General features: G+C 39.4%; 1 protein-coding gene across 20 annotated transcripts in view; it reads left to right on the forward strand.

Moving 5' to 3' along the window:
• Positions 1-13,579, forward strand: part of GPHN (gephyrin) — a 300,275-nt gene extending 286,696 nt beyond the window's left edge. For 18 of the 20 annotated variants that reach the window (XM_075151848.1, XM_075151849.1, XM_075151830.1 and 15 more), the window contains 6 exons: positions 3,071-3,158; positions 5,232-5,305; positions 8,027-8,091; positions 9,391-9,494; positions 10,668-10,764; positions 12,731-13,579. In XM_075151848.1, the coding sequence (XP_075007949.1) occupies positions 3,071-3,158; positions 5,232-5,305; positions 8,027-8,091; positions 9,391-9,494; positions 10,668-10,764; positions 12,731-12,864 (562 nt within the window). In that variant the 3' untranslated portion in view covers positions 12,865-13,579. Of the gene's footprint in view, positions 1-3,070; positions 3,159-3,728; positions 3,904-5,231; positions 5,306-8,026; positions 8,092-9,390; positions 9,495-10,667; positions 10,765-12,730 lie in introns of those variants that run through there. The other 2 variants (XM_075151842.1, XR_012673911.1) reach the window with 2 other exon arrangements.
• Positions 13,580-15,307: the final 1,728 nt, after the last annotated feature.

The raw sequence follows: 15,307 nt of genomic DNA on the forward strand, positions 1-15,307 counted from the left end.
TCTTCAATTACTTATTCCCTTTCCATGTCAATCCAAAGGAGAAGCTGCTCATTGTTATACAACAAATGAAACAAGAAGTAGTATCTTGATATCTGATTGTATCGAATATGTGTTAATATGCAATTTGAATGATAACTCTCTGCATTAAATCCACGAAAGGCAACGAAAATGTTTGCTACGGTGTTGATTGAAGATTACAGCAGGTGACTTCTGTAAGGAGTGTTTTGTGTTAATCGCAGAATCATGGAACTACCAGCCTCAAGTAGATAGAAAGTTAGACAGACCTGAGTGACAAAAAGAAATGTGCCAAATATGGCAAAAAGAGAGAAGCCTTCTGCAAAGGCAAGGGAGGGAATTCTGTAAATGTCTCCTTTCTTCAGAATAAAAACCAAACTAGCATAATCATTCAGTTTATTACAATAAAATTTCTATCACATCTTTCATTTTGGAAGAATTCAATGCATTTTGCAACTATCTATATATTCGGTATGTAAGTAGGAGCACTTCCATTCTATTTACCTTTAACAACAGTTAAATATAGACTCGTTTGCTTTTTACTGTTCCTTCCATTATTCTCAAACCACAACCAAAAGCAAGCACACTTCATAATCCAGAATTAGGATATCCACAGACAGGTGGTTTTGCTACCTATGAATAACTTTTAAAAATTAAGCAAGATAAAATGAAACAGCCTGGAGCAAGCCCCAGACAAGGTCCGCAGCTGCATCACAACCTAATGAGAAAAATATATTGAAAGCAGTCTTGGCTTAGTGGCCTGAGTGTCTGCCTGTCATCGAGCTTCAGAAAGGCCTATGTCGACCTGTGTAATGAATATGTATTCCTTGCTGCATTCCAATCTGCACCCTCATTGGCAAGGCTTAAGGAATATTTAGATCTTGGGAGACTTTTCCTGTTACAAACTCTATAATAATCTTAAGCGATATCTTATTGCATACAGATTACTACTGAGACAATCAATATGAAACAATTGGTTCTGAAGAAGGCACTGACAGTAGCCAACAACAAACTTCTTTCCTCTTGCCTTCTACAACTAGTGAAGACTTGTGCTGGTTTTTGGATAAAATGATCCTGAGATTTCAGAAGGAGCAGCTGAGAAATTGTCTCCGTTTCCTAAAGAACAAAGGAGGAGATGGTTTTGCTTGAGTCCGTATGTTTTATATTTTGGCCCAAAGAAAATGGAGTTTAGCCATTCATTATAGGCCATTTAGCGTATCCAAGATACCCAGTAGCCCAAAGAAAAGTTATGGAGGCATGCCACAATATCTGCAGCCTCTGTTTCCTTTAAAAAAATGGTAGTGTACAATTCTATATCTGATTGATCACAGCCTACACTATGGCACCAGCAATCTGCCCTTCTTTCTGCTGTAGTTTGTTGCCTACCTCTTACAAAGCAATATGATCCTAAAGAGTGGATGTAACCCAGCACAAATAGAAAAGTTTTGCAGGATAACCACACTGTGATGCCAAAGAAGATGCTGCATCAGTCACCGGCCACGGTGGAGAAAGGGTCTTGAGTCTTTCTGCCTGTAAGGCATAACCAGGGTAGAGGACACTTGAGGGCTCTCTGGTGAGGAGGTAAGGAGTATGCAGAGTTACACGCACTTGAGATACTTACTCAGTGAGGAGCGCAGTCCTTCTTGTGTCACATAAATTGTAGTGCACACAGCACCACATAATGCTAACTGCTGCTTATATTTCACTAAACCATGGGCAAAGACAGGATGCTCAGAGGAGAGGATTTTTCTTTCTGAGACCTTTTGAAACACAGTTTCTGTTAGTCTCTGAAAGGTCAACCAGGACTTGCACAGTATTTCTAATTTTCCTGTTTCCAGTTCAAACCCCAAAATAACTGCAGTGATTTTATCTTTTGGTGAAATATAGCCAAAGCTCCCGAAGGATAGCCCACATGCCATTTGCAGCCTGCAAAGCCTTGATAACCCATAATGGCATCTTGTAATTGTAGTGTGGCATTTAACTGAGGTGCTGTATTCCAGGTGAAGTCCTTTATACAGTCACTAGCATTATTTCCCATTCGTTCAATTGCATTCTAAGGAGGAACAGCCTCCCATGAAAAACTTTCAGTATCATTGAAGTAAAAACATACTGGTGAAGGAACATTACATACAGTCGTAGCAATCAGTCAGCTTCTGGTCAATTCACAAATGTTAAATGCAAAGTCTGCATTTAATATATTGGAAATTCTTTTGGATTCCTTTGGTCTTGTGTAAGTTGTATTACCGAGTTTCTCCACTGCATGCCTTGAAGCTCTGTGTTAGCATCAGTACTGCTGTTAGATAGCTAATGCCCCCTTCAAAGTTTCCAGTTTAAAAAAAAAAAAAAGAAAAGAGTTAAGACACCAAAACTGAAATATACTCAGCTTCTAGCCTTCACCTTCGCAGTCATACTCTTTGTATGGAGGAACATCATAGCTCCCCTTACACTGTTTCTTGTGAAGGTAGATAGACACTTGAACAGGATAGATTGGTTTTTTTCAAGATGAAGTGGATGTACAGCTGGCTTTGCTGCAGAGCCCTCTAATGGAGAAGATAAACAAAGGATTTACTCCCACTTTTCACTGATGGAAGTTTGAAGTGGAGCCTTATCCCCATTTTGCACACTTCAAATAAGCTAGACAGGTAGTACTGCAGCCTTTTTGGTAGCCAGTAATTTTCATGTGTCAGGTCCCTTTATATAACCCTGTCGGTTCATCTAAATCATAATTTTTATTGCTACCTACTGTGCAAATTACATACTTTTAGACACTTGTATTAGTGTTCTTCAGTCCCAACCTAAAGTATCCCACTGTTCCTGTTGCAAAGCTCTCAGACAGAAAGGTGCCAAACGGTGTGATGTTCACTTAATGAGATTGCAGGTCTTGAATAGAGCCGTGTGGAGTCTTAAGAAGGAAAAGATCTTATCTTATCCTAGAGCTGTATCTCTTTCTTAAAAATATGTGTGAATATACATCTGTATGTGTGCACACAGACACTTACACTACAACTCGTAATAGTTCCATGCCGCTAATCTGCTTGCCTGTTCTTTTCTGTAGCCCAGATGATTTACTGAATGCACTGAATGAGGGTATCAGCCGTGCTGATGTCATCATTACATCAGGAGGTGTATCTATGGGGGAAAAGGTATGCTAAATTTAAGTATGACTTGCTACAACATATGTCAGAATTTCAAGCCAGAGTCTGTCGTCAGAGCTTTTACCTTTGTATTAATGTTTATTAAAAAGGGATCTTATTTTTTTTGGAACATTTAAAATGTGAATTAATTAAGAAAATCGTCTTCAATGCTATCCTCATTCCCTTTGTTCTTATTACTGTACTATAGTAGACATAGTACAACAGGGAAGATTTTAATTCTTGATGTGAGTGATTTGCAAATGTGTTTTTATTTAAGGAATGATTTATGTAGTTATGATGAGGAAGGTGCTTGGTTAATAGCACATGAAGGCAACAGACTTCTTTTTATTCTTAGAGCAGGTAAAATGTAGATAAAATAAAGCTACTTTGAAAGTACTTCGAAAAGCAACCTGAGTATATAAATAGCTCGCTCTTACTCAGCAGATCTGTTTCCTGAACATGCCAAAGCTGTATCTGTTACAAAAATAGTTTTTTCACATTTTGCGCCTGATAGTCCTACAGAGGCAATACATACGAGACACAGTGAGCTGATATATTTGCCTTTTGAATCATTAACAGAATTGTTGATTGAGTTCCTGTTGGTAATCCCTGTGCCAAAACCATCAAAGAAAATAGGGATACACAGATGCTGGTGGGGCGTAGATGAACCTGCAGGACATTTATTAATCATGACTTATGCGAAGGAAAACTCAGATTACTTTTTGATCCCAGGCTGAATCTGTGAGTTTGGCAGGTAAAAGAAACATCTCTCCTTTTATAACTAACAGATACTAAAGACAGTCATTAGGAGATGGCAAACATGAGTGCTGTTTTTGTCACTTTTCTGAGTAGAAATCATATTGTCGGATACATCATGAAAATGGATAACTAGTTAAACCAGTGCCAATTACTTTCAATCCTATTATTGTCCTCAGTATTTCTAGAAAAATAATCAAGGACAAGTGCCGGTCTTTAAATTGGGAACGTGGTGACATAGTGCAGACACAGGAACACTAGGAAGTGACTGGACTGCTGAATGGTCTTACAGGCATTTATGCCTTCTGGCTAATTTCTCCCCAGTTTGAATCTGAGGCAACAGCATAAAGTCAGTAGGCTCTATATTCCACTGATGGTTAGCCCTCTGATACTGAGCTTTCAACAGTTTTAATGAAATAACTGTGAACATCCAAAAAGTAAATAGAAATTAAAAATGGGGTTAATGCAATGAATAATTGAGAATTCATGCCTGGCTGAAAAAAGTTGTATTTGAACACACACACACACAAAAAAAAAAAAAAGAAAACTATGGGAAAACTGCAAGGGAGCTTCAGATTTACTGCTTCCAAAGTCTCTCTTCACAGATGACTGTTATGTCCTGTGTCTTTAATCTCACTAAATACAACAGACAGAATACTACATCTTTGAGCACAGCAATTTTCAATAAAGACTAAACAAGTAATTCAATTTGTTTTAATAACTGAATCAATTGTGTTTGTGCAAAATCATTTAACTTGAACTAATGCACAAGCCACCCACAGTTTTTCCTTTCTAAGGACTGTTAAACCCAACCACTGTAAATTAGACCATGTCCCCAAGAAATTACAATAATTACAGTATCCTGGAAAACTATGATTTCTACAGTACAGTATTGATTTCAGAAGTAGTAGGAGATCTCTAACTCTACTCCTAGATAGCTTCCATGAAAAAAGTTAAATAACTTGACGATTTTAAGTCTTAACTTTGAAGCATAAAGGCTTTTTTCCATCTTTGACATAAGGAATGTTTTAGTAGTAGGTATTTGTGGGGTCCTCTAAGATTCTGATGCTGCAGCTGACTTTAAAGTAAATATATTACTATGTCCTCGTGGAGTCAGGTTTGGCACCTAAAATGAGTCTGTTCTTCACCTCTTCTTTTTGAAAATACTTTCTTTCAAATACTGGAAATTCCCCACTGGACTGTAGCCCTTTCGGGATATGAAAAGTCTTTCATCTTCACTTGATATTAATTAACTGCTTTGAATGCTTAGATGATGTAAGCCACTTTGATGTTACTTAATCGATTTTCTTTTTTGAATTTAAACAGGACTATCTTAAACAGGTGCTGGATATTGATCTTCACGCACAGATTCACTTTGGCAGAGTTTTTATGAAACCAGGGTAAGAAATATTTCTACTTAGGCAGCATAGATGGAGGCTATATTGGGCCAAATATCCTATATAAGTGCTTCAGTAGACTTCAATTTTCCAAACATACTATAAACCATATGGTAGATATATATGGGAAAAGAAGCAAAATCAGTCCTATTCAGATTATCATCATCTTTATGGGTAAAATTAACTGGAACAGAGAGATTTCTTTTTATCAGTAAGAGATACTTCTCTGATAACTGTTGCAAATCAGGTTTGGGGATTTGGAGGAAACCAGCATGGTATAAACGCAGTCTTCACTGTGATCACAGAGCTCCGATATTGACATTGTTACAAAGTAACCAGGAAATATAAGGACATTTAACTGCGGGTTTGCTTAACGAGCATGTCATTTTTCACGTCAGCATTTGCATAAGTCATATTCCTACAAACAAGCAATTTCTTGAGAGAGGTGGAATGACAGCTAATTTACAAAGTTTTATCTAATTGGCATATTGAGCATAGTAATTTTAAAGTAAACACAATCCTTTATTTGTTTAGTTTGCCTCAGAAAAGTGTTTCAGCATTGCTTTCCTTTGCTGTAGCACTGCTAATTAATGAGTCTGGAAGTGTGCTTTGCAGAGGAAACGAAAACTACATGTATTGAAAATAGAGAGTTGCCTTTCACAGTACAGCAGCGGAAGGATGTCTACAGCTCTGCCTCACTAACCACAGAGTGCAGTTTGTTTGCAAGCTCGGTTGGCACGGTCCAGTAACACAGGGCCAAGTGCAGCTTTGAGGAATGATCCCCTCTAGCCCATAACTGTTGAGAGGGAGCAGAACAGAAAGTGGGTGTTTGCTGTGAAAACAGACAAATACTTTTACTGTCTCTGCGTACAATCCAGTAAAGAACTGCACGTGGGTTTGGTGCTTGTGCTGCTACTACCACCACCTCCCTTCCATAAAAGGAACAAGTGAGCTGAAAGCATGTTTCATCCCATGCTGGATGTAGCCCAGGCATGGAAATTGCTCACTGCTTCTGTCATACTGCTACAACTGATGTGGGGAAGTCCCAAAAGTGGGATCTGCACTCCAGCCTCTGCTCCTGACAAGAATGGATAACCTGATTTAGAGAATTCAGAATATTAAGTTCTGGTTCTGGCTTATCTGAAAGTGAACATAATTCTTTCTTCTGGTGATCCCTCTGTAGACTTGTAGCAATAAACTTTTAATAACCAGAAAAGTTTTAATAGCCAGAAAAGCTTTAAGAAATCTTACTTTCCCCAAACATCCATTTTCATTTTATGCCAAAAGAAAGATATTTCTTACTGCTACTAAAACATTTGGTCGTCTACTCTTACTCAGAATATAAGCACTCTTCATTTTCATTGGCTGTAGTGCAATAGCAAATACTGTGTCTTAGTTTTTATTAATTCTGTCTTAAAAGGCCTTTTATGAATTGTGGTTACTATTTTGGGAAAAATTCCCTTGAGTAAGTTCCAAGAGCAAAGCCAGAATTTGCTTTGTATGCCTGTATTTTGATGTGCTACATGACTGCAGAGTGATGCCTGGATTTACCATTCTTCCACTTGATCTGAAAGTTGCTGAGCTAATGTAAGGTTGTATCTTGTCTAGCAGCACTGCCAGAAGAAAGTACTCAAAGAGTTTACCAATGATGGTGTTGAAATCTCAGATGAGAATTCAAAGTTTCCAGTAAATATGAATTAGCAATTAGATTTTTTGTACCTCAGTTTGTGCACTGGTTATAAGATTCGGAGGTCTGGCACATAGTTCCCATTATGTTAGAGACCTTTTAAAACAGAACCTTCAAACACCAATTTCCCCTGGTAAAACAGGATATTGATTAGTCCTAGCAGATACAAAACTAGGTAGTAATGATCAAAGTGTGGCAAATCTCCAAAGTTACTGCTGGTCAGCAGCTATCATCTGCTGACCAGGTGATAGTTGTTAGCTCAAGATGAAGCCAAGGAACTCAGCCTAATTATTCTCTTATAAAGTATCATTTCTAATGTTTAAGAGGATTATATTAACATAGGTACATAGAAAACTTTTTTTAACGGATGAGTCCCTTTTCTTTGCTGGCCACATTCTTGAGCCATCACATTACTGTCCTATTTCTATAACTGTAATAGCCCTGATAACAAAAACTAAAGGTCACTCAGGTGCAGCTCTGAAAGGCAGAGCGCGCTCTTTACTGATAGACCTAGGTCTTACCTGACTGCAGCTCTGCCCGTGTATCTGAATTTGTTCATCTGCAGACTGAGTAGCATTTGCTGCTCTGAAATACCGCTCCGTTGTCACTACTGCTGTAGACAATGGAATAAGGGAAATTAGAGTCACTAATGTTACAAAAATTTTGGAGAGCCTTGTATGAAAAACAAATACAGCTCTGTAACTGCATACTTTCAGTATTACTTCTTTGTTAATTGGCTTCTAGCATGAAGACAGGATTTAGATTTTTGATTCCTAGTTCATCTGCTTTTAGATGTTTCCTCACTAGAAGCAAAATCATCTACTTAAAACTTCATAGCTGAATACCAAGAAAAACTAATTGTTCTGTCATCACAAAGAGAGGATTATACCCCCCGTATGGAATAAGCAACAGGTGCTAATGAACTGCTGAGAGAGAGAGATCCCATTTTGTTTTGTTTTACAAATGTTTTAAATAATAACATAATAACGTTCAGTCAAAGTCTAGTGCAGATATTAAATAGCTTTCCTTTTCCATAGCCTGCCAACAACTTTTGCAACTCTGGATATTGATGGCGTAAGAAAAATAATCTTTGCACTCCCAGGTAAGATGTTTTGTGGGTTACTTTTGTTGCTGTGCATAGATGACAGACACGAAACAGAATAGTGACGTTTCACAGCACCTATGTCTGGTGTTGGCATCCCTAAAGAAGGTACCTGTAAGGTTTTCCCAGAAATTTGCAGAAGAGACAGACTTACAGAGGTATACTAAGGAGTTCTTTCTTGTTCCTGTCCTCAGAATTTGCCAGTGTACAGGCCTTATGATTTCTTCCATACAACAATTTCCTTGGGTTTTGTAAGTGGTACTATACAGGGCTGGTTTTTTCCTACAGCTCCCTCCACCCGCACAGTAAATATTCTGTGCATGTAAGTCAGTGCATCCACTCTGAAGTATTGAAAACAGAGACAAAAACAAGGGAGTGCCGAGGAACATGTCACAGGATTTTTTTTTTATCATGATCGTTCCGTGGAACCAAAAGAGGGCAGCATGGCTTCACCTCCTGCCTCTGCGTCGCCTTGGGAAATCGCTGTGTTTCAGAATAAACATTTCCTTAGGGATCTGGCTACAAATCTCTATCCTCCTAAATTAGGAGGAATTTATTTTGTTCTTATTGCTCTGGCTTTGCATGGATTTCTGACTACACAAGGAATCCTGTTCTTGATAAGCTGGTGGTTTTCAGATGTCTCTCTAGTGCTTTTTCTCTCTCTTGTTTTAGTTGCTGCAGTAGATTTTATTCCGGGGGAGAGATCAATGGAGCATCTGTCTGATCGTAGTATTTATTTTAGAACTGTCATCTAGGGAAGTCCAGATGTGTAAGACAAGTGGTGTTTGACAGACATTGGTCATACACCTCTCTTGTGAGTCTGCAGAAAACAAATAAATCAGTAGAATTCTCCTCAGAATTTGTACTAAAGCATTTTGCCACTCTGTTAGGGAATTGAAAGTTATTTTTCCATAGGTCTTGGAAACCTTAGTCATGAATCAAGAGCCCTATCAGCTAGGGCCTATACCTGCGCACAGTAAACCCTGCCACAGCCCCAGGCAAATCTAGGCGTAAGACAAAAGGCAACGGAGGAACAGAGGCAGATGGTGGGGCCTGAGGAACATGGGGCAGTTCTGGTAAGAGCAGGATTTCAGCACACCATCAGCCAGAGAGCGTAGCTTTCAACAGGTGTACTCGCCACATGCCACTCCAGTCTTGAATGAAACGTTTCCTGTACATAGCATGAAAAGCTCTTTAGAGTCCTTTAGAGTGCAATTGCTACAAAAACATGAGATCACTTTCAGCATTTCATAGAGTAAATCAAAAGGGAGTCGCCACCAACTGTTCTTTGTCCTACAGGCAACCCTGTGTCAGCTGTTGTCACCTGCAATCTCTTTGTTGTTCCCGCACTGAGGAAAATGCAGGGTATCCTGGATCCTCGGCCCACCATCATCAAAGCCAGGGTAAGAAGCTCGTCCTCTATTTAAAAATTTTCTCAAGATGTTGAAGCACAGCTCTTTGGGCTCTGAAAGGCTGTCTTGTTTGGGGGATCTGAGCCCTAGACTAATTCCGGCAAGTTGAAGGAAGTTCACACAAAACTATCTCTGTTAACGGTAATATTCAGTCCCATAATTTCTGAGAGTTAGATGGCCATCTAATGGTGCAAGATATACAGATGCAGAGGCAGCCATTTGCCAATCAGGCAGGAAGGATGCTTTTCTGTTTAAAAAAAAATTTGTTTTAACCTCTGGTAAAAATGCAGAGTAATCTGGGAATACCTAGAGAGTAGGATAGTTCTGTATTAGCAATAGAAAATACAAACTTTAAAGCCTTTCTGTTCTTGAGTTATTTGTATAAGTAACCCACGTGACCCCCACCCTAAGCAATATAAATCCCTTAAACTATTCATTTCATTCTTACAAGAAATCATGGGTATTGTAACTTTGTTTAACATAGATTCAAGGCATGTTATTATAATGTATTATTCTTCTATTTTTGATTCAAATAAACTACCAAGGAACACATTACCTTTTACAGTTTTCCTAGTGTTCTTGGCTGTGCACTTTTCCCTTACTGCTTATCCCATGTCTCTCACTCGCACTTCCTCAGGCATTCTGATTTTTCTTTATCTCACAGCTAAAGTACTCTAAAACAGAGAGCAATTTGTAGTGACCCACACTTTTGCATGAATTTTCCATTGTGAGCCATCCCTTGTATGTCTTTAATTTCAAAGATTGGCCATTTCCCTTTTGTCAGAGCTAGCAGGATTTTGAATGCAAATAAAATTTTTATCTTTATGCAGTGTAATCCAGAGACCAGAAACGATAAAGCTTTTTTTCCAAAGAAACACTGTCTTTAAACTCCCAGTAAAGGAACAGTTTTGGAATATTCCACTTAACGCATGTAGACTCCATCATACACTTTGATATTATAATATCACAGTTGTATTTCCCTTAAATACTGCAGTCTCTATCTTCTACAGCTTTTGATCTTGCACTAGACACCATCTGACCTCAAAATGCAAGTTTTTGAAAAGACTGTTTTTAAGGAAAAACAATTGAGCAGATGATTCCATTATGTTAGACAGTGCAATCTGAATGCGTGACATTTTCATCCTTTCTTTGCTTCTTCTACAGTTATCATGTGATGTAAAATTGGACCCCCGCCCAGAATATCATCGGTGCATACTGACTTGGCATCACCAAGAGCCACTACCTTGGGCACAGAGTACAGGTTAGTGCCCAGTCACACAGACTGACAGACACGCTCACACAGGTCCTTCCTTCCTACGTATATGTCTAAAAACAACCAAGCATGTGCACATGTTTTTTCATATAACCTTCCTTATGCAGACTGATTTGCTGACATACTTGTGCACATGCATACATGTATGTTAGTATAAAACTCAGTCATGATATGACTTATCGACTTAACCATTAAAACTTCCTTTATCTGAATAACCTGCCTTTATAGACACACACACACAAAATACACCTTTATGCTTGCACATGAGCACACATTCCTTTTTATAAACGTCCACCCATGCTTCCTTGCACTCACAGGCACATTTGCTTACTTTTGCTCTTGTGCATGTACTAAACAAACACAAGTTGGGCCATAGGTAGGAACAATACAAATAAAAGAAGCATGATTCTGGCTGAACTGGAAAAGTAGAAGAGATGGCAGAGGCTGTGTATGTTCTCTTAAAGCAGACTAAGACTTATTTATGAGTCATGTTTGCCACCTAGGGATACTTCTGGATACTCAGCTGCAGTTGAGGTAAATACTATATTTGAATACTTTTTTAGCTCTATACTGCTAGAAGACCGACTCTGCCAGTTTCTCAAGAGATGCAGGTCCTTAAACAACTAATTGTGTTTTTGCTACATCCAAATTGTTCCATACAAAGCACTATATACAAGTCTCCACAGGAAAGACATTAGCTCAAATGCATCTTACTGTTTACTCAGAGAAAGTTCTTACCATCGACTCCCAAGATCACAGCCTCTGACATATTTCCAGGTATAATTCAAGGTATTACTTACATCTATAATGCTGTCTTTGGTTTAACTCTGTCTTGTTGTGCACCGCTTCTTTGCTTACGCAAGCACACTGTCTGGAATGATTTCTCTGTCAGTCTGGAAGTTTGAAAACCGAGAAACTAAAGGGCATGACTTTTTATTGCATTTTCATTTTTTGTCAGTACTACCAATATGATACTGTTTACCTTCAGGACATGTTGTGAAGCTCAGTGTCCCAAGGAAACCCATTCTTTTGAGGTGGTATATGTTATGGATTTACGCAGCCGGCCACCGTAACAGGGCCCGACCCCAGGATCCCGCTGAAAAATGAAAAGTCCAAGTGAAGGTTTCCAATTACTCTTTTATCAGTTCTGAGGTTACAGCTCGAGCTGGGTGCCTCTGGAGAGGGACCCCTACCCCAGGTCGCGCCCTCCAATTATACCCGTACCACCCAGCGGTCCCCAAGTCCAATCACTTAATTCTGGTCGGTGGTCTCTTGATTTCTTACTGGTTTTCTTAGTCGCTGGGCTGGCCACCTTCTGAAGTTACCTCATTCTCTTGGAATTGTTTCCTTGGTCCTCATCTTCTTCACTCTGCTCGCATCTGCTGGATTCAGCTAGTTCTGTGTTAGCAGCATTAGTTTTATCAAAAAGTTTACTCTCTCTCAGTTCTTGTGACCTAAGGCTTCAACTACTTTAGCTACTAGTGCTAAGCTACTAATGCTAAACAAGACTATTCAGAGAGAAGAATACAGTTAATCAAACTTACTCTATAACAATATACTAAAAACATTCTAGACTGTGCTGGTTTTAGTCTTTATACAATCGCAATTAGGTATACAAATTGAAAAAATAAAGTAATTTTGATAGAATTAGAAATTCCAACAGAAAAGCAATTTACTACGACAAGATATGAGGTACCGATAATGTGGAAGGCTGGATAAGAAAGCAATTAGCAAAGGGAATGAGAGTTTTGAGAGCCAGAGCGATGAGAGGCTGACTGATTCTCTACAGAGTTCTCTGTTTCCATCCACCATGGAACAGCGAGATCCCAGCTCTACGAATAAGTTAGCAACATGAACCTCTTTGTAAGAACAGCTCTTGTTTCCCACGTGGTGTGTTGCAGCATTTGAAACTAACTGAAAACTTAACTGAAATTTTTCTCTCGCTCTCCCGTAGGGAATCAGATGAGCAGTCGTCTGATGAGTATGCGCAGTGCCAATGGACTGTTGATGCTACCTCCAAAGACAGAGCAGTATGTGGAGCTTCACAAGGGGGAGGTGGTGGATGTCATGGTCATTGGAAGGCTATGATGTCACCAGCAAGAGCGAAGCTTTGATGCATGTCCACATATCATTGACTGTATCCTGTAATATGCAACGGCACAGCTAGTTTTTCTGATTTGGATAAAAGTTGATCAGTATAGTCAACATCTTGAATTATATTTCAAATGGAATTTAAATAAATACCTTTTAAAAAAAACTTTAAAACAAATCTTAACAAAGAAATTTATTCTGATTATATCAAAGCAACTTTTTCCTTTCCTTGCAATTGCTTTGTGTGTTCAATGCTAGTTCTAATAGCGGTAGCTTTTAGTAGACAGCAGTAGGTGCCTGCAGAACTTGTGTTTTTTCTCATCTTTAAGATACAACTACTTATGCTCTTAAAACAAGGCTGTCTGCTTATTTATACTAGCGTAGACAACACTTGGATTTCCCTTATTAGTATGCTTCATAACCGCTTCACAGAGAGCTTCTGCTTGTTCTTTATCTTGTATCTCGTGTTGATGTGCACAGTGCCAAAAGCGGAGTGGCTGCTCTGGGAACCCAATGAAGCCCCGAGGTTTTCTCGCCTCGCTGCGCATTCAGGGATCTCTCTTGTCCCGGCAGCCACCCAGCTCAGTACTCTTGGGCAGTAACTGGATACCTTTTATTTCAACAAACAAAAAAATTGCTTCCTTAAGTGCTGACAGCCTTTTTAACCAATACATTTAAAAATGTACAGAACTAAAAATTAAAAAAAATCAAAGACTGATCTTGTACAGATATTAGTGTTACCAGCATTCGTGTGGAAATTAAATGAGCAAAGAAATAAAACTGATGTTAAACAACTCTGTACCATAACATTTTCTGTAATGATATTGAATCTTAAATGAATAAAAAAAATCCTCAATCATTATTTAAAATTTCACCTGTTTAGCCTTGTTGCTTGAACCAAAAAAATAGTGGTTTAAGAGGGTATTTGGGGTGGGGGAAGAGGACAGGAAGGAAGGGAAAATAGTATATGGAATCTAGGGCCTTCCCTCATGTACAGTATCACGAGTGAACTGAAACTACAGAGTGAGCTCTCTCTCACTCATCTCCCAAGGGACAAAATGGAAGCAGCATTTGGGGGGGTTTACAATTGGACTAGCCAAAGCTGGAGAATACTTTTTTTTCCATCTAAATTGCATAGCAGTTGCAAACAGCCCTTTCGCTGCACCGTCTGGAATTTGATAGAGCATTCCTTTTTTTTTTCATGAGATTCTCTTTTTGATACTGGGACTATTCAGCCCTTACCAGATTATGTATTTTGGTAATTTCACATTTCATCTGGGATTAAAACCATAGCAGTGCCCTACAACACCTTGCTTCTTGGAGTCCATGGGTAAAATGCTATCCCATCAACTCCATTCATGAAGCCAGAACATTTGTCTATAGTATTTTTTGAAGACTTAGTCAGGGAGGACACAGAAACTGAGTTTAAGTCCCGACTGCCACAGTGGACTAGAGCTGTAGTTCTATGATAACCGCAGAGAGCATCCCTGAGGCTGGTTTTAAAACCAAACTCTTTGTTTGTTGTGCAACAGCCTGAATACTCCCTGCAGAGGCCTTTGCAAAGGTTGAAGGCAGGTGGACGTACAGTGTGTTCAAAGGCACTCCAGGGGCTGATCTTTCAGAAAAATAGTGACACAACTTGCTGATCATATCTCTTTGTTCTGGACTACACGTCCACATCAAAAGAAGCGTGGCCAGCAGGCCGAGGGAGGTGATTCTGCCCCTCTACTCTACTCTGGTGAGACCCCACCTGCAGTACTGCATCCAGCTCTGGAGTCTTCAGCACAGGAAAGACAGGGACCTGTTGGAGCGGGTCCAGAGGAGGCCACGAAAATGATCAGGGGGATGGAACACCTCTCCTGTGAGCAAAGGCTGAGAGAGTTGGGGTTGTTCAGCCTGGAGAAGAGAAGCTCCGGGAAGACCTTCTTGCAGCCTTTCAGTACTTAAAGGGGGCTTATAAGAAAGATGGGGACAGACTTTTTAGCAGGGCCTGTTGCGACAGGACAAGGGGTAGTGGTTTTAAACTAAAAGAGGGTAGATTTAGACTAGGTATAAGGAAGAAATTTTTTACAGTCAGGGTGGTGAAACACTGGCACAGGTTGCCCAGAGGGGTGGTAGATGCCCCATCCCTGGAAACATTCAAGGTCAGGTTGGACGGGGCTCTGAGCATCCTGATCTAGTTGAAGATGTCCCTGCCCATGGCAGGGGGGTTGGACTAGATGACCTTTAAAGGTCCTTCCAACCCAAACTATTCTATGATTCTATGATTTGTGATCTCTCTATTAGCAGCAGGATGGTACCAAATTAAATTCATGAATACCTGTATTTACTGTACCAATATTGTAAACCACAGAAGAAGGAAGAGAGAGGAGAGTTAATTAATCTCTGGGAAATAATGCAGAACACTGCCTTTTATAATCCAAAGGATTATTATATAGTT

Source organism: Calonectris borealis, chromosome 5 (genome assembly GCF_964195595.1).
Source record: "Calonectris borealis chromosome 5, bCalBor7.hap1.2, whole genome shotgun sequence".
NCBI lineage: Eukaryota > Metazoa > Chordata > Aves > Procellariiformes > Procellariidae > Calonectris > Calonectris borealis.